Consider the following 23,733-nt stretch of genomic DNA (forward strand, 5'->3'; position numbering starts at 1 on the left):
CCTCCTGCTGTCCTTTGTCCTTTATTGAGGTAAGACTACTTTCCACATTTCTGGCCTGCGCGTCTCTGTGGCGACCTCACAGAGATGACTTCGCTGACAGCCTGCTACGTGCGTCACCTCAGGCTCCAAGGCTCCTCGTCCGCAGACGCGCTGCTGAGACAAGATTAGGAAGACCCCTGGGCCACTTGTCTTAGAAGCTGGGGACTCTCCTGGCGTACGGAGGTGGAGGGCGACCCTACGTCAGTGGCAGGCTTTCTGGGCTCTGCAACGTGCACATTACCCTTCGTTAAAAATCGCCGGGGAAGCTGAATTCTGAGTGCTCTTTTTGCCCCATCTCCACTTCAAAGGACTGTGTGAGATCTTCATTAAAATTAATAAGAATTACCTGCCTGCTGTGAGCCGCTCCCGTTGCTCCGTTCCTCATGTGTGTCTAGAGGACAGACGTGCTCTCGCACACTTCTCATTAGTGGGATGGGAGGAGGGGAGCATCACGTCAGCTCCCAGCTCCCTCGGGAGCCTCTGCCAGAAGCTCTTCAAACCGAAGGGGACAGGACCTAAGTGTGTCTGGTGCATTTCCAATCGTCTCCCACAACCAAGGGAGGGAAATTTGTTTGCTTTTTGCAAAAAGCTTCTTGTCATTTGGAGGCAAGAAGGCCTTCCTGGAAGCAGGAAGAAGGCGGTAGGGCTCTTGTTCTGATCCATGCTCCTCTGAGAGCCTCTGGGTTTATAACTATGATACTTTTCTGCCCAAGGGCTATTTCCCAAGAAATGTCTGCCAGTAAAAACAAGTCAGCTACCCAAACCACCCGGGACTGCTGTAGAGAACGTGCTGACAGTCTCAGGGGATTTTAATGGTTCTCACCTTTTCTTCCCCAACACACCCAAGAGATAGAACATTCCTACTTGGAGCAATGGCCATTCCAGTGATAGGTCAGTGTGTAGGGGTTATGTATGGCAGGGGCGAGCGTGCGGGGGGCTGGGTGGAGGGGCCTGGTGTGCCCTGGTGGTCTGGGCTCAAACCCAGCTGATGCTTACCAGCTTTACAACCTTGGGGGGCATGAGGATAAAGGGTACGTTTGTACACGCGCACGTGTGTATGGGGTGTGTGTGCTTGTAGCTAGTTGTATATGTGTGTAGGAGTGTTTGGACGGGTGCAGGTATGTTTGCACATGTGTATGCACACGGGGGCACGTGTTTATAGATGCATGTGGGTCAGCATGTATGGGTGTGTGCACGCATGAGTGTAGAATGTATATATATGTGCATGTGCGTGTGTGTTTGTGTGTGTGTGCACACTGCCCAGCACCAGCGAACGGTGGCTCTGCTCGGCCTGCCCGGGCTGCTCAGCCAGAGCGGGTGTGCTGTGGGGTGGGGGCGTGCACGCAGCGGGGTGGGGTCTCTGACCGCCCTTCCGGCCCGGCCCTTCCCCACACGGGCCCTCCTGGCGTGTGGTATGACCAGGTCTTGTCGTGTCTCAGGGCCTGCAGGGCCAGAGGAAGAGGCCATTGTTAGAGGGAGAGGGACAGTCTGGGGGCAGGTAAGGTGGGGCTGCCTGGCAGGTGTCCCCGCTCCCCACTGGCCAAGTGTCCTCAGCCTCCGCGACACGGCCCCGGGGTGGGGGGGGTTTGTCTTCCCACAAGCCTGCAGCGTGCCTTCGGCCTGGCTCCTGAAGATGCAGCCTTCCTGCTGGGACTGGTCTATGCAGAACGTCCCTGGTGCCAGGAGCATGGCCACTGCTCCCCGGCCGCAGTGCGGGTTTGGAGCCCTGGATGCAGAACAGAGGCCTCGGTCTGGGTGAAACTCACATGACCAGGTGCTCGGCGACCCAGGGGCTGACCACCACTCTGATGCCTCCCGACAGACAAGGATGTGGAGGCTCAGAGCAGGTGGTAACGTGTCCAAGGTTGCACGGGCAGAGGACTGGGACCGGGGTCTCGTCTGCCTGACTGCGGAGTCCGTGCTCTGGGTCACGGAACAATAGTCTTCCCTTGCGTGCTGTGTGACTTGAGGTGGGCCACTTGGCCTCTCTGAGCTCGTTTCTCTCGTGGGGCCGAGAAAGTGTCCTAGCCTGCTAGGGCTGCCGTAATAAAGCCCACAGACGGGGCTGCTTAAACACCGGTGTTTACTCTCTCGGGGTTCTGGAGGCTGCTGAGGCCGGGTGCCGACGGGGCGGGCTCCTGGTCGGGGCTCAGTGACCGCCTCCGTCACCCTGCTCCGTGAGGCCTCCGGTTTTCCTCAGCGCCCCAGGCCGCGTCGCATGCTTCTCCAAGGGTGGGAGCTGACCCCACCATGGCCCGAAAGCCACCTGCTCTCACGTCGTCCTCAGGTTATAACTTATTCACGACAGCAGGATGTGTGCTGGACTCTTAGGGCATCCCTCCACTGACAAAACGACCCAGTAATTCATCGTTCTGTGGGGGTGGGGAAGGCATTTTACCAGCTACACTTCTGAGGGCCGGTGTCTCGGTCCAGCGCCCTCCTCCGGCTGTGTGCTTGGGCCGCAGGAGCGGTCTGGGCGGGAGAAGAAGGGGCAGGTCTCGTTTTGAGTTTCTCTCTGCCGGGGCCTCAGGGAGAAGAGCTCCCCCCCACCTTTCTAGGGGGGTCTTCCTGGCAGACAGCAGACCTTTCGTTCATGTGATGGGTCCACACTCACAGCCAGTGTGTGCGCTAATGTGGCGCCCAGACTCCTCTGGAGTGTTCGGGTTTTGGAGTGGGAAGGCACCTTCCTTTATTCTCCGGGCTCTGGCAAACCTGCCCCTGTCTTGTGGGAATTCAGGGGGGCGTCCTCTGTGTTGGAAATAATCCTCCCAGCTGGTCAGTGCAGGTGCGAGTCCCTGGGTGTCTCTGGGCCTCTGTCTTCCCATCTGAAGCTTGGGTTCGCTTGGACAGTCTGCACCGAGGCCTCGTGCTCGGGGCACTGTCTTCGCCAGAGCACCATATGGAGCGAGTGTTCACTCACTTGGTCTGAGCTTCCCCATGAGGATGGGATACAGAGGGTCCCAGCCGACCGCTGCTGACCGCTGAGTGAAAACAATAGGAAGACCTCAAGTTTTGGGGAGACATGAAAACTAGAAAAAGGCATAAACAATGACGTCCTCTTGACATTTATCCTGCAGTTCTGCCCAACTTTTCCAGCACTCGTGACCCATTCCAGACCCCAGGAAGGGGGCACCCTCCAGAGTTAAGGGACAGAGGGCGCGTTGTGGAGCTGGGCTAAACCAGCTCTGCGTCTCTCCGGCACGCCGAATCAGAGCCACTGGGCGCACGGGGCAGAGCCATGTTCTAACCACTGGGTCTGTCTCAAGACGGCTGTGTGGAAGGGACCCCAGAGGCGTTCCAGACCGCAGCTTAGAGACAGCGGATGGGCTGGGTGGCGGCCGACCCCACTGGCCCCGGGCGCTGAGCACCCGCTCCTCCTTCAGCGTGAAGTAACGCCCCTCCATCACCCTCAGAGTGGCCGGTAGCGTTTCCTCCGCTACGGGGTGTTTTGGGCCTGTTTCCCTACAGGCCAACACTTAGCAGTGACGGCGGGGCCGTCTGGGGCAGGGCTACCGGCGGTGAGTGTGTGACGGGCTCTGCGCTGGGCTGGGGGCTTGATGGAAGCCGTTCTTGTTAGCTGTCCCTCTGGCTGTCCTGCTGGCTCACCAGGAGGGTTAAGGAGGCTGAGCCTGTTCTGGGGACCTGGTGGCAGGAAGAACAGGCGGGAGCGTGGAGCAGGTTCGCAGTGACTCAGGGTCCTCTGGCCGCGGAGCGGGGCGGGGCTGGCTCCTGCTGGTGAGGAAGGAGATGGGGGCAGGGGCGCAGATACCCAGTTTGCAGCGCTGCCCCCACGGACCCCTGGACCTACGTCGGTGCAGTCGGGGCTTTGCAGGGGCTGCCTCCCACGTGGGGCGCCACCTCCACACCCGCCATTCCTCGCTTGCTGCCGCTGACTCTGCCCCTCTGGGACGACCCCCCCCCAGGTCCCCATGACCATGTAGCCAGACCTGCGGGACACGGGCACAGCCGCTTCCTGCTCCTCTCCCCCGCCCTGCGTGCCCAGGCTCTCCCTGCCATCACCTGTTCCTAAAGCCCCCACCCCCCCCGACACCCCTCCTGTGCACTTGGCTCCAGCTCTCGTCTGTTCCCTGGCCGGGTGTCCTTGCCCCCTTCCAGCCCCTCTGCGTGTCAGCCGATGCGCATCAGGCATGAATCCTGTCTCGTCACTCTCTTCTAACTCCCCCGCTGGAGGTTTGTGTGCCCCCCCGGATGCCCTCCTCCACCCCCCACTGGCCAGGGCTTCCTCACAGCACCTCTCCTGTTACAACACACCTGTTACAGGTGTCTGATCGCTCCCCGTGCCCGCGCCAGTCTAAGTCCTGCCGCCCTGTGTCCCCGGCACACACACGGCTCGCCGCTGTCACGGCTGGGCCAGCCTGGCCTTGGCCTCCCCGGGGCCCCTGCTACCGTGGCACCAGGAAAGGGGCTCTGGGCCTCAGATCAGCAGGTCACAGCTCTGTCCTGGTCCTGCCATACACCGGGCACTTGACCTGGACCAGCAGCTCAGGTCCTCGGGGCCTTGAATGTGCAGGGAATCACTTCTGTAGCCCAGTAAGAGAGTGGACGTGAGGGTGCTTCGTGAATCAGTCTGTGGGACTGTGTTACGGCGCTGTGTGTCCATGTCATCCCGAGCTGACTTTTGTCTTCTGTCCTCTGACCTCTATCCTTAATTCAGGGAATGTCGCAAAGCTGAGCCTTCCCGGCTGGGAAGTCCTCAGGTTCAAGGCGTGAGTCGGTGTCAGAGCAGGACAAAGTCTTAATCCGTATGCAGTCCACTGTCCTTCCTGTCATCTCCCTCCTGCAGAGTTGCTCGGCTGAATTTCATTTAGTTTCAGATTATTAAATTAAGTCTGATTGCATGTTTCCTTTACCAAGCGTTCTCTGTGTATTTGACGCTTGCTGGCTCGGTTTGCAGTCTGCGGCAAGCAAAGGAGGGATGCCAGGCATGTAAGTGCACTCTGGGGGAGAACAGCCCCTCTGCCAGCGTGATCTGTGCTGCGGCTGGGTGCGGACCGCCGTTCTGGGTCTTAGTGCATTGGTCAGCGGGGACGGTCCTGTGGGTCACGCGTGAGGACAGTCACCGGGCCGGCCTGCAGCGACGGGCAGCATGGAGGCGAGGGGGCAGCCCGGTGGTGACGCTCTGAGCCGCGCCGGAGGGACTGACGGGTGGTGTGTCACCAGGCCCTGCTGGAGAACTAGTCTTCCTAGGAAGCGTGTGACGAAGCATTCCCAGGACCCTACTCTCCCTCCTCCTCCTTCCCCTCCCCTCCAGCTTCCCAGGAGAGGAGCGGCGCTCTGGCACCGCGCCCACCTCCCCCGGCGGGCATCCCAGCTTCCCGGGAGAGGAGCCCACGTGCCCGTTGTCAGAGTGTGGCCTGTTTGACTTGGTCTAGGGCTGGGATGGAGGACAGACAGCCTCTCTCTACTGATGTAACTGCAGAGCAGGAGGGGCCTGGGCTGAGGGCGGGGCAAGGGACGTACCGGTGGTCTCCTCCGTTCTGCAGTGCGTGTGGCTTTTAGGGGAGGTGTGTTCTCCGCTGGGAAATCTATCAACAAGGGACCTGTGAAGAGCCTTCTGGGGTCAATCACATATGTGACCTGGGAGAGAGTAAAGATGAGTGTTACACCCTTCCTGTCTCCTCCGGTGTGTGTGCGAGCGTGTGCAAGCATGTGCGTGTGTGTGATGTTGAACAGGAGGTATACTGAATCACCTGTGCACCAACCAACTTTGATCTTGTTGTTTTTTCAGGAGACATGGGTGACAAAGGACAGAAGGGCAGTGTGGGTCGCCATGGAAAAATTGGTCCCATTGGTTCTAAAGGTATTTGTGACGTACGTCTTGCCCCATTCCCTCCCAGGCTCCTGGCGCGGGCGCTCGAGAATGATTGCAGATTGGCCAGTCCTGCCTGGTGGCTGTGCTTATTTCTGTGTGGTTGACACATGGTAAAAGTGGTCCCAGGGTCTGCATTTGGGATCAGTCAGAGTTACCTCCTGGCTGTGTGCCCACCAGGGTGGGGCAAGCGCTCCCCATACTGCAGGATTCACAGGGCACCCCAGTGGAGAACCGGGGACTGGTTACTTAGGCAAGACCTTCCACTTCCATAATCAGCTTAATGAAACACTGAGCCCCATTTGAGTAACGGGAGGACCGTTCTCTAGAAACACTGTCTGTCCCCCTCCAGCTTCGGTGACTTTTTGAAACTGTGGGTGGCTCTCCATAAGAACAGGACCCAGGAAGGTAACAGCCTGGGTGAGAGCAGCCCTCTAGTGACAAGACGCCTGCCCTTCCCTGGGTCCGTCTAGGGAGCTCGTCTGACCGCGTAACCCTGCAGGGGTGGGCGGGCCAGGGACACTGCTGAGCCTGTGTAGCAGGGAGGGGGCTTCGGGTGGTGGTCTGCCCAAGGCTGGTGCTGGAGTTCTTCTGCCTCAGTAACCTGCCGGCGTGTTTGAGCCGTGAGCGGGTTTGGGTGGTTTGTTCTGATGGGTGGCCACGCACCTCCCCCTGGCCGCAGCTCATCCCTGGCAGGAAGGGGTCCTCGGCAGGAGCGTGATGGACACTGGCCAGCCCAGCATCTCTCCTGCAAACCCGTGGGAAGCACCTGCTGGGATGGCCCTCACTCGAGAGCACGTGCATATGCGTGGTATGAAGAGGGGCCACTGTGCTCCACAAAAGCTTTGAGAAAGTGTGGGAAAATAGTCATAACATGAAGCTTGCCATTTTAACTATTTTCAAGTGTACAAGTTAGTGGCATTAAGTACGTTTGCAGCATTGAGCAGCCAACTCATTTCCAAACCATTTTCATTCCCCCGAGAGGAAGTCTGTCCTGGTGAGGCGGGGTCTCCTGGTCCCTCCCTCAGCCGTGGTCACCCCTTGTCTAATTCCCGTCTCCACGAATCGGCGTATTCTAGGTCATTCACGGATGTCTGACTTATTTCACTTGGCGGCACGTGTTCCAGGCTCATCTCCTTCCTTCTTAAGGCTGAATCGTGGCTACACCACATTTTATTCATTCGCGCATCTGTTGGTAGAGATTTGGGTTGTTGCCCCTTTTAGCTGTTGTGGAGAGTACAATGCATGTTGGTCTCCAGGTAGGGACATGTGTGCCTCTCGTGTGCTCCGTGTGCTCTGGGCAAGTGTCAGTGGCTCACCGAGGGCCAGTGTGTCGGCAAGCCCCTAATTTGGTTACTTTGCCTGACCTGTTTCCGGGGAAACAAGCTTGCCTGACCAAGCCCCGAGGCCGATGAGGGAGTCACAGGGATGGTGTGGACGGAACCGGCAGGCTCTGTCCCTCCCCGCGCCGATGGCGGGCAGCGGAATCCAGAGGGAGGAGCGCTACTCCTTCCCCATCCCACGCCGCTGGCTGGGATGCTCAGGCTGACTCGGGGGGAGAAAGATTGAGCGGCAGGAATATTCATGTGCGTTTAATAGATTTGTTGTCTAAACTTAGAGCGGCCAGAAAGCATTGTTGGCACGACTGTGTCCAACCCCTTTGGTTTACCAGCTGGGAGACCGGTGCAGCAGGGCGGCTGCGTGGTGTGTCCTGTCTACGGGGGGCCGCGTCTCAGGCCAGGCAGGAGCCCAGGTGTTGCGCTGGGGGGAGGCTGTCCCCAGGTCCACCCCAGTGCCAGCATCACCGTTTCCCTGCCGTCAGGAGGGCGAGAACTGGAGTCAGATTTAGCTGTTACTGACCCAGGGGGTTAAGGGTTCATGACAGGGTATCTACAGACTGTTCTATGACACAGCTGGGATTTTTCAGACCCGACTTAAAGAAGGGTCGTCAGGTCATCTCTCAGATCTCGTGATAGGCGTCTATTCCACATCACATCGATAGAGCCCGAAGAGTTAATTATCTGTAGAACACAAGTCCCTGTGTTCACAGCAAAGAGGGGATCTGCAGGAAACCCTAGGACATTGCACAGGGAAGAAATAACATTGTGAGCCTTGGCGATTTTAACCTCTCCTGATGTGTCCCACCTCTGCTTGACCTTGCTTTGACCTTGCTCTCCCTTTTCAGGTGAAAAAGGAGATTCTGGTGACATAGGACCCCCTGGCCCTAATGGAGAACCAGGTATGGCATAGAGGGTGCAAAGGCTTTTAAAACGTGTTAAAAATTGCACTTTCTCCCGGTTTTATTGAGAGGTAATTGACGTACATGACTGGAAAGGTTTAAGGTGTACAGCACAATGGTTTGATTTACAGATGCTGTGAAACGATCACCGCCATAGGTTCAGCTAACACCCATCTTCTCCTATAGACACAACAAAAAGAAAAGAAAGAAGAGAAAAGGAAAAAAAAATTATCCTTGCAATGAGAACTCCAAGGACTTGCTCTCTTACCAGCTTCTCTGTGTGTCCTGCAGAGGGTTAGCTGCGGTCCTCAGGTTGTGCATCGCATCCCTGGTGGGCGTTTACCTCTGCACCTGCTGACCCCCTTCCTCCTGCTCCCTTCCCCTGCTACACATGGAAGTGAGATTGTGCGGAGTTTGCCCTTCTCTGCCTGACTCGCTTCACCTAGCAGTAATGCCTTCAGGGTCCATCCATGTTGCCACAAATGACAGGGTTTCCTGGGGCTCCTGCGTGGCTCAGTGCATTAAGTGTCTGCCTTTGGCTCAGGTCATGATCTCAGGGTCCTGGGATCGAGCCCCGTGTCGGGGTCCTTGATCGGCGGGGAGCCTGCTTCTCCCTCTGCCTGCCGCTCCCCCTGCTAGTGCTCTCTCTCTCTCTGGTTCTCTTGTGCCCTCTCTCTCAAATGAATAAATAAAATCTTAAAACAAATGACAGGTTTTCCTAATTGCTCACAGCTGAATAGTACTCCATTGTGTACACATGTCACAACTCCTCAATCCATTCCTCCGTGATGGACACGTAGGTTGTCGGCTGGGTTTTGTTCCTCTCTGTAACAGTCTTGAAGTGCTTGCATTTCTTACGAAGCTTTTAACGTAGAAGAGCCGAGCGGGAGGCATCACACTCTGTGATTTCAAGTTATACCATAAATTGACAGGACTCGAACCAGTGCAACACTGGCATAAAGACAGTCCCACAGACGATGGGGGCAGAACCAAGAGCCCGGAAATAAACCCAGGCACATACGGTCAACTAATATTTAATAAGGGAGCCAAGAACAGTCAATGGAGAAAAGACAACCTCTTCAATAAGTGGCGCTGGGAAAACAGGACAGTCACACAGAAAAGAATGAAACTGGACCCCCATCTGACACTGCTTACAAAAATTAACTAGAAATGGACTAAAGACTTAAAGGTAGGATGTAAGACCCATGAAACTCCTATAAGAAAACAGGAATGAAGCTCCCTGATGTGGGTCTCGGTCGTGCGTTTTTGGATATGACACCTAAAGCACAAACAATAGAAAGAAAAGTAAGCAGGTGGGACCACATCAAACTAAAAAAGCTTCTGCACAGCAGAGGAAACCACCAACAGAGTGAAAAAATATTGGCAAACCATTCATTTGATAAGGGATGGATCCAAAACCTGTAAGGAGCTCATACAACTCAATAGCAAAACAAACAACCTAATTAAAAAATGAGCAAAGTACCTGAATAGACATTTTTCTAAGGAAGACATATGAAAGGTCAACAGGTACACAAAAGGACACTCGACATCTCTAGTCATCAGGGAAATGCAAATCAAAACCACAATGAGATGTCACCTCACACCTGTCAGAAGGACCGTTACCAAAAGACAAGAGCTAACAGGTGTTGTCGGGGATGTGGAGAAAGGGGAACCGTCCTACACTGTTGGTGGGAATGCAAGCTGGTGCAACCACTCTGGAAAACAGTATGGAGGCTCCTCCAACAGTTGAAAATAGAGCTACCCTATGATCCAGCGATCCCACTTCTGGGAATATATCCAAAGGAAACAAACACTAACTCAAAGAGATACCTGCACCCCTGTGTTCATAGCAGCACTATTTAGAATAATTAAGACATGGGGAAAATTGCACTTGAGAAAAAAGTGTAAATCATGAAATAAAACCGCAGGGGTCTGGAAAACAGTGTGTACGGCTGGCATCTTCTTTCCTTGTGTGTCACACCCTCTTGTAGACTATGTCAATATTCCATTTCCTTCTACCTGAGTATTCTCACGTCCTTCTTGGGACTGTAGTGCTCGCCGACTTCAAGGATTGGCTCAGATATACGTGTTCCCAAGCACGCATTCCTCATTTCTGAGTACCTCCCCTTCCTCTGACCACCAGACTTCTCGGGAAGCACGTCTGCACTTTCTCGTTCTGGAGCTCCTTGTAGCTGGCTCCCTGCAGCCTGACGCCCGAGAAGGTCACCCGGGACCCAGCCGCTCAGTGGCGTGGCCAGCTTCCTGGTGCTGGTGACAGTGACCTCTCGGCCCACTGTCCCGCGGCCGTGACCCCCTGTCCGTGGAGCTCGTCTGCTGCCTTTCGTCCTCCACGTGGCTCCCCCACCTCCATGTCCGCCTCGGTGCCCCCGTAGTCTGGCTCCACCCGTCCCCTTGCCTGGCGCACGTCCACCATGTCCTGCTGCCCATGTTGGTCCAACCACCCCCTGGTTCATGTGGCCTTTCCCACGCGGGTGTTGTCCTCTGTCCCACGCTACCCACATTGTCCCACACTGTTCCACGCTGCCCTGCTGTCCTTCACGGTCCCGTGAGTCTGCACAGCTGTCCTGTGTCCTGTCCCTGCACCAGCACCTCGTTCAGGCTCTCGTGACCTGTCCGTGGGCTTGCCGTCAGGCCCTGGGGGCGTGGGTGGGGGGATCCTGGAGCTGAACGGGCTCCCCCGCGGTTGGGCCCTGACCGTCCCTTCAGACCGCTGTGTGCGTGGGCACGTTCCGGCATCCACTGTGCTGAATCAGCCCGTCTTTCTCTGTCTCACACATACTGCGTCTCCATTTGCTGACATTCATCCTGAGTGTGACATTCAGAGAGAAGCCCTCGAGAGAGCTCGGAGCTTGGAAACTGGGGAAGAAAGACATGTCTGAGTCAAAAGCCCTTGTCTGGAGGGCTCTGTCAGTACTGTGGAGAGGAGGGATGCGGTCACGGGACGGATGGCAGTGCCTCCCACCGTCACCTTGGGCACGGCCGGTCCTGCAGGGAGGAGGACCTGGTGGTGTGTGGGGCCGGCCGGGAGGCCAGGGGACAGTTTGAAAGGACACGGAGGAACAAGCCCACCACTTGTCACTGCAGAGAGCAATCCAGAAAGCCTGGACAGCCTCAGGGGGCGTGGACGCAACACTGGTCTCAGATGAACTCCACTGCAGCAGCGCTGTGAGAGGGACCCTCATGCTGCGGGGCCCCCCACTGTCCTCAGGTGTTCTGGCTTCTCTGCGGCCGCACGTCACTGCCCCGAGCCCCGTCGTCCTCCGAGATGCTGCCACGACTCCGCCCTCCACCCCGTCTCCCCTGCACCTCCCCTCTTCCTTCCCACCCACCCAGAGCCCTATTTGAAAGCGGGTCGGTCCTGGGGCTGCCCTGTTGACGTCCCTCCGCTGCTTCTCCTTCCCTTCGGGACGAAGCCCGGAATCCGTGTCCCAGCCTTGAAGGCCCGCGGGGTCCACTTGCCGGCTAAGCTTTCTGTCTGGGGGGGGGGCTGCTTTCTGGAGTGCCGTCCCGGGGGCATCTTCTGACGCGGGGGCCCCGTCTCCACAGGCATCCCGTGTGAGTGCAGCCAGCTGAGGAAGGCCATCGGTGAGATGGACAACCAGGTCACCCAGCTGACGACGGAGCTAAAATTCATAAAGAATGGTACGTTCTCAGGGTTTCCCTGGCCACCCCCCCCGCCCCCGAGACAGAGGGGCTCTGCCGGCGTGTGGCGCCCGCTGTCGGGGGCCTCGCGTGGGTGCCGCGCCCCGAGCGTGATTACAGAAACGCGAGGGCTCGCTTCCCAGCACTGCCCCCCCCCCCCCGCAGCTGTCGCCGGCGTGCGCGAGACGGACAGTAAGATCTACCTGCTGGTGAAGGAGGAGAAGAGGTACGTGGACGCGCAGCTGTCTTGCCAGGGCCGCGGGGGCACGCTGGGCATGCCCAAGGACGAGGCCGCCAACGGCCTGATGGCCGCCTACATCGCGCAGGCCGGCCTGGCCCGCGTCTTCATCGGCATCAATGACCTGGAGAGGGAGGGCACGTTCGTGTACTCGGACCGCTCCCCCATGCAGACCTTCAACAAGTGGCGCAGCGGCGAGCCCAACAACGCCTATGACGAGGAGGACTGCGTGGAGATGGTGGCCTCGGGCGGCTGGAACGACGTGGCCTGCCACGTCACCATGCACTTCCTGTGCGAGTTCGACAAGGAGCACGTGTGAGCGGGCGGCCTCCGGGGTGACCGGCCCGCCGTGCCCCGGGCCGTCCCTGCCGCCCGTGTCGGCCGCGTTCCTGGGCCGCGGACAGCGGCGGCGGGCGCTCGGGAGGAGAGACAGCGTTTCCGGGCGTGACTGCTGAGGAAGCCAAGTTTTACCAGTTGTGCGGTAGCCACATGCTCATTAGGGAATTCTTAGTCAGAGTCTCGCTTGCCTTTGTCCAAACTATAGAATAAAAGCTTGAAATGTGACCGTAGTCGAGTACAAACAATGGTAGCGGGGGCTTCAGTGACTATCTCCCTTTTAATTTCTGCGTGAGAAGAACCCACGTCACTTTGGCCAATGCTTCAGTAAATTACATTAAAATGCATGTTCCCTTTCACTGTTGTGTAAGTAGAGGCATTGTGCTTGGGGCAGGCGCAGATTGCCGGAGTGTCTTGTGACAACAACCTTAAGGATCTCTCGGTTCCCGTGGATCTGGACTTTCTTTGGGGTTCAGCCGGACCCCCTTCTGCACTAGTGACCACCAGTGGTGGTTGTGGGCGGGGTCCGGCTCCGTGCCACAGGGGCCTCTCCACGGGGCAGCTCACGACACGGCGGCTGTGTCGGAGCCGAGAGCCACACCTGACCTGGGAAGTGGGGCACCGTCCCGTCACAAAGGCGTTCTGTTCACGAGGGGTGACCCACCGGGTCCCGCGCACACTCAGGGAGGGGACGACGCGACAGGCTGTGGACACCGGGAGGCAAGTCTGGAAGCTGCCGCCATATCCCCTGTGGTTCTTTTCCTTTCTGTGCATCAGATTCCCCAGTACAAACACCAAACTTCTTCTTGTTCCAGGGAATACAGCACATAGGCACATGCAAAAGCAATCCAGCTGGGGTTGTGGGGGCAGGAAGGGAGCTGTTGGGGGCAGTTCTTCAGGGGCTGCTCATGTTGTTCATGTCTCGTGGGTGAGGCCCTGGATGCTCGAGGTTCTGGGCCATGTTTTTAAGGATGTTGTGTAGCTGATGGCCGTGGACGACAATAGTGTCTCTCCCCAGGTTACCCCTCTGAACAAAGGGACAGGTCTGCTCAGAGCCTCCGAGAGCAATGGGCAGGCACGGTCACCGTCTGGCAGGGGAAGGTGATGACGCCTTCCAGGGGGAGAGGCAGCACGCTTCCCGCCTACTGCCTACTCCAGAGGGCTTGGGTTCCTTAAGTTCGAGGGTCTTATCCTGGAACCCACGTGCTGCACACACGCAGGTGTTCCCTGGTCCTCTTCACGTGCCCTGTGGGGACTGGAGCTCAGGTTGGGCAGGATGCCCTGCCAGAGCCCCACTGCCGCCCATGGGGGCAGGAATCTGTGGGGCGGCCCGGCACTCCCCAAGCACGGCCCAGGGGTCCGCCCCTCACCACACAGATGCCTCCCTTGCGCCCAGGGGCAGATCTGGTCTGTGGGGGCTCGTGGCTGCGGTTGGGCAGCGCCCGGCAGGAAGGGCCCGGAGCCGAGCGTGCGCAGTCTCACGGCCATGGCCTCTGCCCCTGCGAAGTCTTCCCAGCACCCCGCACAGAGCCCCTGCTCCTTCAGTCTGAGGTGGGACGGGCATGCACCTGCCTTCCCGTGGGCTCTTCCGGCTCGTGTGCAGCCCGGGGGAGCCTGGCCCCCTCGGGGCCTCCCTTCCCTCACTTGGCCGCGAAGGGGGCGGAGGGCAACACCTCTGTGCTCTCATGTGGCCTCCAACTCTGGAGACGTTGCGGGGAGCTCAGCCGGTCCGGCCCCTCCTGTCGCCTCCTGCACTCAGCTGTCCTCTGAGGAGACACACCGGCCTTTGTGCTCACGCTCTTCTCCAGGGCCAGAATCCTCTCAAAGCCAATCTGATAGGATATCGACAACTGGGCACAAAGGCCGACCATTGCCCCTAATTTAATCCCCGACTTCTCGAGAAGGGGCCTGTTGTGCAGACGGCAGAGTCTGATCCGCAAAGTAGGGGGGAGGCGGCCCGGTTGAGGAGAGAGCCCAGACTCATGGGGTGCCGCACTGAGGCGCGACCAAGGAGCTGGTGCACTTGTTTTCTTCAGAGCCCTCGGCGAAGCGTGGGCGGAGACGGATGAGCTGGGCCCAGCCTGGGGCTGCCGGCTGTCGGGGGCGCGGATGCGCGGGTCCACACTGCCATCCAGCGGCGGCAGGAGGACCCGTGTCTGCAGCAAGGAACGTGGGGAGTCGGCTCGACACAGATGCTGGGGGGAGTTCTTTAGGATGGTGTGTGTGCGTGCGTGTGCATGCATGTGTGTGTGCACGGGTGCATGCGTGTGTGTCTGGGGGGGGGGAGGGGAAGGGGGAGCAGTCAGAGGCAGAGGGGGAGAGATGCTGCCGAACAAAGGGCAGGCAGGCAGGCAGGGAGGGAAAGAAGGAGGGGCTCTGGCCCCCAGACCCAGGGGCTCCATGCCCTTCAGAAAACCCTCCGCCATGTGATTCCTCCTCCTCAGCCGAAGCGCGTCCCTAGGGCGGTGGTGGCCGTCTAGAGCGGACAAACAAAAGGCCAGTCAGGGGAAGGATTGGTGGTTCTGAGTGTCAGAGGAAGAGAAGCTCTAGGAAGGGGAAGGGATCAATCTCTGGTCTCAGCGTCCCTGCACAAAGCTCGGTCCAGGCCGGGGACAGGGAAGAAGACACGGGGGTGTTTCTGCGGGGCAGGCTTGGGCCCCTGACAGGTGTCGTGAGACTGTCCATCGTTCTTCTCCCCGGGGCAGCGTTGTGTCCTGTTCTGCCTCACTCAGACTTGAGCAGGCTCTTGCTGTCTGCCTATGCCTGCCGGCTACCCCTGGGGACGATTTGGACAGTGTGCCCACCTTGCTTCCAGAAAATCCGAGCCTGGCTAATTTAAGCAGAAAGGGGATTCGTTGAAAGGTATTTGGGAGTTCATGGGAATTTTGGAAAGACTGGAGAGCCATCGGGGGCCATGTGGAAGGGAACAGAACCCATAAATCATGCTGCAGATGGGCCCGCTGGGTCCCTCTGCTCCTGGCAGCTGCTACGGCTCTTGCCATACAAGTTGGCTGTAGTCACTGTGTTGGTTCCTCACTGGCTCACCTCCAGAGTCTGGAGGGGCTGCTCTGTTAGGGTACGTAGTGCTCTGGGGCCATTTTGTGCATCTGCACAGGTTGTGCACTGCACAAATCCAGAAGCACCATTTTACAGAACTACCACACATGGCGGTGGTGTGTGTCTGTGCCCGAGCTATGAAGGAGGCTGGGAGAGCACACAGTTGTCAGTGTCTCTGGTGGGAGGAATACGGCTTTCCAAGGATGAGCATATACCAAACATACTGTATCAGTTAGTTTTTGCTGTGTACCCATTAACCGTGATTCTAGGGGTCAGCGATTCGGGCTGGGACCAGCTGCGTGGTTCTTCTGGTCACGGCTGGGCTCATGTGTCTCCCGGCACGTGCCGGAGCGGCTGAGGTGGCCGGCCTGGGGCGCCTCGGCTGGCAGGCTGGGATTCTCATCTTCAAGTGACTAGCCCGAGTGTGTTCACAAGGTGGCAGTTCCAAAAGGAAGAGTGAGGGCACACACGGGGGCACACACGGGCTCCTGAGGCTGCGCACTGAGCAGGGACAGCATGGCTCTGTCCCCGCCTATGGCGGGCACACACGGGGGCACACACGGGCTCCTGAGGCTGCGCATTGAGCAGGGACAGCATGGCTCTGTCCCCGCCTGTGGCTAAGTAAGTGCTAAGGTGAGTCCAGATTCAAGGGCCACGCGTGGTGTGAGAAGCAAAGGGATGTGGAGGGTTGTGGCCACGTTTGCAACCTGCCACCCACGGGAAAAGGGCAGATGTGGCCAAAAATGAGTACAGAGGTCCATCCTGACAGGACGGCGGGAGCAGGAAGGACATTGCAGGTGGCCCGCACGGGGTGTGGCAAGTGTAAACAGGAAGGAGGAGACCCGAGGGGACCAGCAAGCTGCAGGGCTGCATCTGTTCCTTTATCTCTGTCCCTGAAGGGGCAGCAGGCCCCGTGAGCGGGGGTGGGGCCCACTGCTCAAAAATCTCATCAAGGCCTGGGAGGAGGTTGGGGCACAAGGTGGGTCGCAAAGGCCGAAGTTTCTAGCATTGCCCCTGGGCTCACATACCACAGGCTGCTCCTGGCGATGCTGTCCTGGCGACCCTGGCAGGCCATGCTGTGGGTGCTGAGCCCAGCCCCGGTGACCCCGAGGGCCAGCCCACCTGCTTTCATCCACTGACACCCACTGCACGGAGGCAGCACCCCGAAGCGGGGCGAGCCCGTGTCTCCAGTCTCGCTGCCGCTGGGCCACCTTCATCCCCAACCTTCCTTGCCCTCATCATTCCCCATCAGGCTCCCTCGCCGGGATCAGCCATCCACTGCTGTGTAACAAACGACCCTACAAGTCAGCAGCCCAGATGTTCTCCCGCATAGCTTCTGTGGCTCGTGGCAACGTGGGAGCAGCTGAGCTAGCTGGGGGGTTCTGGCCCCGGGCTCTTCTGGGGCTGCAGTCAAGGTGCCCGCGGCGGGCTCTCAACTCCAGCCTCCGGGTGAAGGGTCTGCTGTCGCCCCTCCCACAGCCCTGACAGGCTCCTCTCTGGCTTGAGGCGCCGGGACCATCACTCTGCTTGCTCTCCTTTTCCTCCTCCCTCCACAGAGCCGCCTAGAAGCACGTGCACAATGGTGGAAGGGCTCTGTGTCCATGCCGCCGCATGTGGCATTGAGCACATGAAATTTAATGAGACAGAGGACGTAAATTTTAAATTTCAGTTAACTTTTATTAAATTAATTTAAATTTTATTTTCATTTATTATTATTTTTTTATTTATTTGAGAGAGAAAGAGAGAGAGAGTACAAGAGAGAGCACAAGCAGGGGGATCGGCAGAGGGAGAGAGAGAGAGAAGCAGATTCCTCGCTGAGCAGGGAGTCTGACACGGGGCTCGAACCCAAGACTTCGAGATCGTGACCTGAGCTGAAGGCAGACACTTTACTGACTGGGCCACTCAGGCGTCCCTTAACTTAAACTTTAGATATGATTTTAAGTAGCTCGTGGCTGGACTGTGGCTCGCAGACCTTGTTCTCCAGGTGTGGTCCCGGACCTGCCACCCAGCATCACCTTGCTGCGTGTAGAGGTCCAGACTCCCGGCGCCTCTCCGATCTGCAGTCAGAACCCGCGCGTTAGCAGGCTCTCCGGGGCTCGGATGCACATCAGGCTTGGGGAGCTGGGCTCCGGGTGCGGACGGCTGGCTCAGGCAGCCTGAGCATCCCTTTCGGCTGTTCTCCGTGCCGGGGCCTAGACTCGGGTCATGGGTGAAGGGTACATCAGGAAAGGTCACAGGTCACTTCTGTTCATTTAATAAGGCACCACCTGTCATGGACAGAGGCACCGATGTGGCCTGTGTTCTTAGGAATTCCCTCTGGAAGCCTGGACAGACGTGTCAGCACGGACCTGAGGACGTGGCACCAGCCAGAGGCCGGGGAGGTCCCTGGAGGTGGTCTGCTTCCCATCCGGTCTGGTTTCATCAGGGAGAGCCGGGGTGCAGGAGGGGAGAGGGGCAGGACAAGCCTGGCGAAGAAACCAAGGGCCATGACAGACTCTGCCACACCACACCACCCGCCCTCCAGGCCTCCCAGGCCACAGGCTCGGGGCCACCTGGACGCTCTGAGCTCCTGCTCCCATTCAGCTGCTCAGGACTCAAGGACCTTGGATAAATCTCCTACCTCCTGAGCCTCAGTTTCTCCGTGACGATGCCATCAGCTATGCACCACCCATGTTGGGGCCACTGCCCTGTTCCCGCCTCACCAAGAGCTCTTTCTCCAGACCGTGGGCTCCGAGGCAGGGACCTGCGTCTGCCGTACGCCAGGAGGAGTAGCCCCTCTCATCAAGGTCCACGGAGTCCTTTAAATCATGTGAAAACTCGGGGTGCATCTGCATCTTCCTGGGGCTGAGCGTTCTTTCCCCAGAGGCTGTCTTCTCTAGAACCATTGCTGGGTGTGCAGAATAAATGCACTTCCCGGAGGCTCCTAGACACAGACTGGGTGTGACGGCTGGAGGTGAGGTGAGGATTTCAGGCTCAGGCTGGCGGGGGTGGTGGGGGCTGGCTTTTGTGGGAGGGACCAGGCCCGGCTGTGGGCCCCCAACAAGGCTCTCGCAGAGACTCCCTTGGATTCTCCAGGGAGGGGCTGCTCCACCATCATCGAGCCGCCTCTCCCCACAGCCCTTGTGACATCACAGAGGCACGGCCAATCTCTGGAAAGTTCTGTATTGCTACGTGAGGCCCTTATACACTCTCTCCTGGCTGGCATGAGAGCACCATGGGACCTTGGCTGGCTTGTGGGGAGCAAGAAATCCAGTCCTAAACACTGAACTTCAGGTACCTGGGTGAGGTTGGGTGCTGTTTATACATAACTTCCTATTTTAAAGCCGTCCTTGCCAAAAGAACGGGTAGTGGAGAGACTTGGAGCGCGATGAGCCTCTGACAGTGTTGAGAGGCAAGGACTGGGCCCAGTGGCATCTGTGGACTGCAGGGTGTGCGTGGGGCCGGCCTGATGCCGTTGGTATTTCCAGAGCCCATGGCCTGTGAGGTGCGGGGCTGGGCCCTGCTCTACCCCCCGACCCCAGCTCCCCTCCCCCCTCCTGTCCCTCCACGCCACTCTGTGAGACATGTGACTTTGGTCTTCACCAAAACGCTGGCAGAGCTAGGCCTGGCGGTGAAACAAGCTTGTGTCCCACAGCAGAACCGCACTCAGAGCCAGGCCTGAGCGCGTGCGGCCGCTTACGGCTCTCCGGCCACACCAATCGTTGCTTAAACTCCCTCTGGTTTTGTCCTGAACGTGAATCAACTTCTTTTGTCTCACAAAAACCTCATACTTTTGGCCGAAGTCTTCACTAGGAGTCCCCGCCGGTGACGACAAGTCGCCGAGGGTCGCAGAGGGTCGGCTCCCACGATGTGACTCCTGTGGGCACAGCCTGGCCTGCTAGTTGACCCTCCCGCACTCCTGCACTCGCCCTGGGCATCTTTTCTTATTTTAAGGCAAATCCCAAAGGGAACAATAAAGCATGAACGGTGCTTGAGTGTATGAAATCTCAAGATTATACTTTTTCCATCAGAAGGACAATGATTGCCCCCCGCACTGGGATAACCATCTTCAGGCTCCTCATTGCTGACAAATCCGATGCGATTTGTGGTGAGAGCTTTGGCGCATTCACGGCTTGCGCCTTTCAGAGGGGATCTTCTTTCCTTGCAAAGAATTATTGAAGAATTCATTTAAACATACAGACTTGGAAGTAAACGCCACAGGGGGTGTGATCGGAGGTGGCCTTTGGGTGAGGGAGGGTCAGGTCCGGTGGGCGCCCTCCCTCCCTCCACAGAGACCTTGGTTATGCCGCGGACAGGAACGGCAGGACACATTTGACTGCAGGGGAGATGAGCAGAGTGTGGTGAGCCCACTGCACCAAAGTCACCGAGCTGTGAACGCCCACCACCAGGCAGAGGACCCGCTTCCCGGAGCCCCCGAGGGCCCCATGGAGCCCAGGCTGCGGGGGGACACGTTTGGGGTTTGTGGTTCAGGAGAGAAACTTAGACACAGACCGCGAGGTCCACCCGCGGTGGGGTGTGTGGTCAGGTCTGTGCAGTGTTCTGGAACCCGCATGAGAGGGGTCCCCTCTTTTCTTCGGCACATTTAAAAAAAGTATTTTTTAGTTTTACTTCCAGTAAAGTTAACATAGAGTGTTATATTAGTTTCAGGTATACAATGTAGCGATTCACCACCTCCGTACATCACCCGCTGCTCCTCACAACAGGTGCTTCCTTCATCCCCGTCACCTGTTTCCTCCTCCCCCATCCCTCACCCCTCTGGTGACGTCATTGTGTTCTCTGTGGTAACAGTCCGCTTCCTGGTTTGTCTCTTCCTCTTTTCCCTTTGCTCGTTTGTTTTGTTTCTTAAATTCCACATGAGTGAAATCATATGGTCTTTGTCTTTCTCTGACCAACTTATTTCACATACTATCATACTCTTTTTTTTTTTAAAGATTTTATTTATTTATCTGAGAGACAGAGAGTGAGAGACAGAGAGCACGAGAGGGAAGAGGGTCAGAGGGAGAAGCAGACTCCCCACTGAGCAGGGAGCCTGATGCGGGACTCGATCCCAGGACTCCAGGATCATGACCTGAGCTGAAGGCAGTCACTCAACCAACTGAGCCACCCAGGTGCCCAGTATCATACTCTTTAAGTCTATCCATGCCATTGCAAATGGCAAGATTTTATTCTCTTTTATGGGCGAGTAGTATTCCACTGTGTATACACACCACATCTTCTTTATCTTTATTCACGAGTTGAGGGGCACCGGGGCTGCTTCCATGTCTTGGCTACTGTAGGTAATGCAGCTCTAAACCTCCTGGTGAGTGAGTGTTTCTGTATTCTCTGGGTGAATCCCCAGCAGTGTGAGGGCTGGCTCAGAGGGTCGTTCTATTTTCTTTCTCACATTTCTATCCTGGGGTTGAGAGACTTTTCATATCACAGCCTTCGAGGCTGTCTGGAAAACACACATAACACACTATGCAGCTCCTGCGGAAACAGTGAAGGCGGTGTTGGTTTCTTCGTAGTTAATAAAGGGGTGGGGCTGTGGCTTCACCCCAAGTCTCGTTTGAAACGTGTCCCCTCCCCTTTCGTTGCTGTGTGACGCTGGGCAAGTGCCCTGCCTCTCTGGGCTTTTCTGCAACTCTCCAGCTGGCATGAGGAAGGCAGGAGAACAGGTGTGAAGATGTGGGGTTGGGGCTTAAAGACATCTGTTGTCTTCTGTACGCCTGTCTCGCGTTCTCACACTTATTATGTGGAATCGTGGCAGGAACACAACTGCAACCAGACCCAGACCTTGAGTTGGCAGACAAGCCTCAAGCTGACCAGTTGGGGTGGGGCCTGGGCTCGACCTGCGGGGAGGCCAGGGCAGCCTCGGAGCGGTCAGCCGGGCGTTTGTGGGGTTAGGGACTGGCTGTTCCCAGTCAGACAGGTCGGCCTGGGGTCCCCGGGTGCACTTCTGTGTGTCCCTGAAAACGGGCCCAGCTGATACTGGCCTCAAGGATCCAATGGGCTTTGTGTGTCTCCCAGAAGCTGAGAACCCTCCGCGTCTCTCTTGCCTCTTTGGTGATAGTCGCTTCTCAGTTGTGAAGTTTGAACAAACACATGAGGGTTTGTTTGTGTTAGTGCTGTTGTCACATATTCTCAGCAGCTTACCACAATTCGTTATCTTACGGTCTGTAGGTCGGAAGTCCAGCTGGGCTCGGCTGATTTCTCTGCTTGGGTTTCTGCGGTCAAAGCACCTGCGGGCTGGGCCTGGCTCTCAGGGGGCTCTGGGGAGGGGGCAGCTGGATCCACTTGTGTGGTTGTAGGACCGAGGTTCCTGCTTCCTTGCTGGTGTGACGTGGTCCTTGCCCGTGGGCCTTTTTGGCAGCACGCAGGGGCCTCCTCTCTCTTGGAGCATGATTCAAACCTTGGATTCTGTCTGACTCCCTTTCTGCCTGTGGTTCTCACGCTTCCAGCCAGAGAAAGGTCTCTGCTTTGATGGTCTCATGTGAGCAGACCGGACCCACCTGGATTACCCAGAATTACCTCCCTGTCTTGGGATTATAATCACATCTGCAAACTCCCCCTTGCTGTGTGATGTCACATGGTCACGGGGCCAGGCATGAGGGAGCCGAAGAGACGGTTTGCCTTGTTGGCGCTTTCCTGCATTGATGAGAGGTCGCTGAAGCGTTCTAAGACCATGACTGAACATTGAACGTTGTGCCTAAATTAATAAAAAGGGATATTAAGACAGGTGCTCCCCTACAATGTGCACCATTGGCTAGAATCTTCTCCAGCAATGGAGATCTGTCTTCCGTGCTGTTCAGTGCAGTAGCTACCAGCCACGCCTGGCTTCTGAGCACATAAAATGTGGCTGGTGTGACCAAGAAACTGAGTTTTATATTTCATCGGATTTAAACTTGCATACAACGTGTGGCAAACGGTTCCCGTCTTAGTGCAACCATAAAACATCCGGCCGGTGTTATGCCTTTTCACACTTAGGACCTAGTACTGATGGTCTCTGTGACTTCTAGACCTGACCTTGTGTACAGTAGTGGGGAGGGCTGTGCGCAGCATTGGAGCAAATTGTTGCTGAATTTTGCATGGACCAGAGGCTGCAGATTCGTGGGGGAAAGAGCCAGCCAGGCAGGCATTTTACATGTTTTTCCGAGGGATCTGTGCACCCACCCCCTCCTCTGCTACTTCTATGAAACCATACAGGGGTTTCATGCTCCTTGCAGATTTATCTCCTGTGGTGCCTCTGCAGTGTTTACAAAGGTCTGTTTGTTTTTCCTTTATCTTAGTGAAACACGTGTAAGCAGGCTGCAGCTGGCTCCTAGCTGCAAATGGAGCTTTAGCAAGAGAAGGATGAAGTGTCTAAGCAACTGCATCTCAGGGGCAGTGGGGCAGGTCCCTTGACAGAAGGGGGGGAGCTCGCTGGCTGGGGGGACGCCAGGGCGTGGGGGTGGCGGGAAGGCTGAGGCAGGAGCCTGCGGAGAAATCTCTGCCCCAAACCGAATTCGCTTCTGCTGATGAAAACAGATGTGTCCAAACGCTAGGCTTCATTTGGAAAAACGGACATCGGCCTCGAAAATGTCCGCCTGGTTTTTCAGAGCTCTTCAGTGAATGCACGTGCATTTTAAGGGGCTCGAGGAAAGTGTGTTGATCCAGTTGGAGGGGCAGGCTGTATGGCCTCCCCCTGTATGACCACAGAGACCGGGGCTGGAAAGGTCCTGCCTCGCCACAGCCTTGGCCACAGAGGGCACCGCGACCCTGACTATTGCTTTCTCGAGAGGAGCTTCTCATTTATTTATTTGCCAAATGGAAACATTCATTTGCAGAAGGGAGCTTCCCCCCCCGCCCCACTAAGAAATGCTGAAGTGACTGATTGTCTAAATTGAGTGTCAGGATTCGGGGGTGGGAGCACAGATCCCTTGGAAAAACATGTAAAATGCCTGCCTGTCTGGCTCTTTCCCCCACGAATCTGCAGCCTCTGGTCCTTGCAGGTCATCCGAGGCACATGGAAGAAAAGGATCAAAGACAGCAAGGATGAAAGGAGCTGGCCAGCAGGGAGGCAGGATGACAAGACCCCCAAAGGCCCCTGCCCCGCGTTGCCATGACACCTTGCTTTTTCCGTCAGACTGGGTAGCTCGGAGAGGGGCGTGAAGTTGTTGACTTTGGCAAAATGTTAGCATGCTCCGTCCTGGTGCGTATCGAGCTCGCTGCAACTGCCAGGGGAAAAAAATGGAGCCTTTTCAAAAGAATGACCAGGTAAATAAAATGTTTTGTGATTATTTAAGAAAATTAAATATGCGACAAGCCTTTGTCAATCACCCATGGCTGGCCGGGCACTGTGTGGTTTTGTCTGGG

The 23,733-nt window shown here is 57.1% G+C and overlaps 2 protein-coding genes across 11 annotated transcripts in view; both read left to right on the forward strand.

Annotated features, from left to right (window-relative positions):
* COLEC11 (collectin subfamily member 11) overlaps window positions 1-12,690 on the forward strand; it is a 30,566-nt gene extending 17,876 nt beyond the window's left edge. The window contains exons 1-5 of one of the 5 annotated variants that reach the window (XM_073896822.1): window positions 5,190-5,208; window positions 5,789-5,860; window positions 8,055-8,108; window positions 11,676-11,771; window positions 11,937-12,688. In XM_073896822.1, coding sequence (XP_073752923.1) covers window positions 5,794-5,860; window positions 8,055-8,108; window positions 11,676-11,771; window positions 11,937-12,328 — 609 coding nt within the window. In that variant the 5' untranslated portion in view covers window positions 5,190-5,208; window positions 5,789-5,793 and the 3' untranslated portion in view covers window positions 12,329-12,688. Of the gene's footprint in view, window positions 1-5,189; window positions 5,209-5,664; window positions 5,684-5,788; window positions 5,861-8,054; window positions 8,109-11,675; window positions 11,772-11,936 lie in introns of those variants that run through there. The other 4 variants (XM_073896821.1, XM_073896819.1, XM_025867565.2 and 1 more) reach the window with 4 other exon arrangements.
* Window positions 12,691-18,577: 5,887 nt separating this feature from the next.
* The window catches only part of ALLC (allantoicase), a 40,775-nt gene continuing 35,619 nt past the window's right edge, over window positions 18,578-23,733 (forward strand). For 4 of the 6 annotated variants that reach the window (XM_073896827.1, XM_073896823.1, XM_025868613.2 and 1 more), the window contains exon 1: window positions 18,578-18,675. The gene's annotated coding sequence lies outside the window, so the exon portion shown is untranslated. Of the gene's footprint in view, window positions 18,684-23,733 lie in introns of all 6 variants that reach the window. The other 2 variants (XM_073896826.1, XM_073896824.1) reach the window with 2 other exon arrangements.

The sequence above is a fragment of the Callorhinus ursinus genome, unplaced genomic scaffold, assembly GCF_003265705.2.
Source record: "Callorhinus ursinus isolate GAN/ISIS: 27379988/994484 unplaced genomic scaffold, GSC_fseal_2.0 scaffold10, whole genome shotgun sequence".
In the NCBI taxonomy this organism is placed as follows: Eukaryota; Metazoa; Chordata; class Mammalia; order Carnivora; family Otariidae; genus Callorhinus; species Callorhinus ursinus.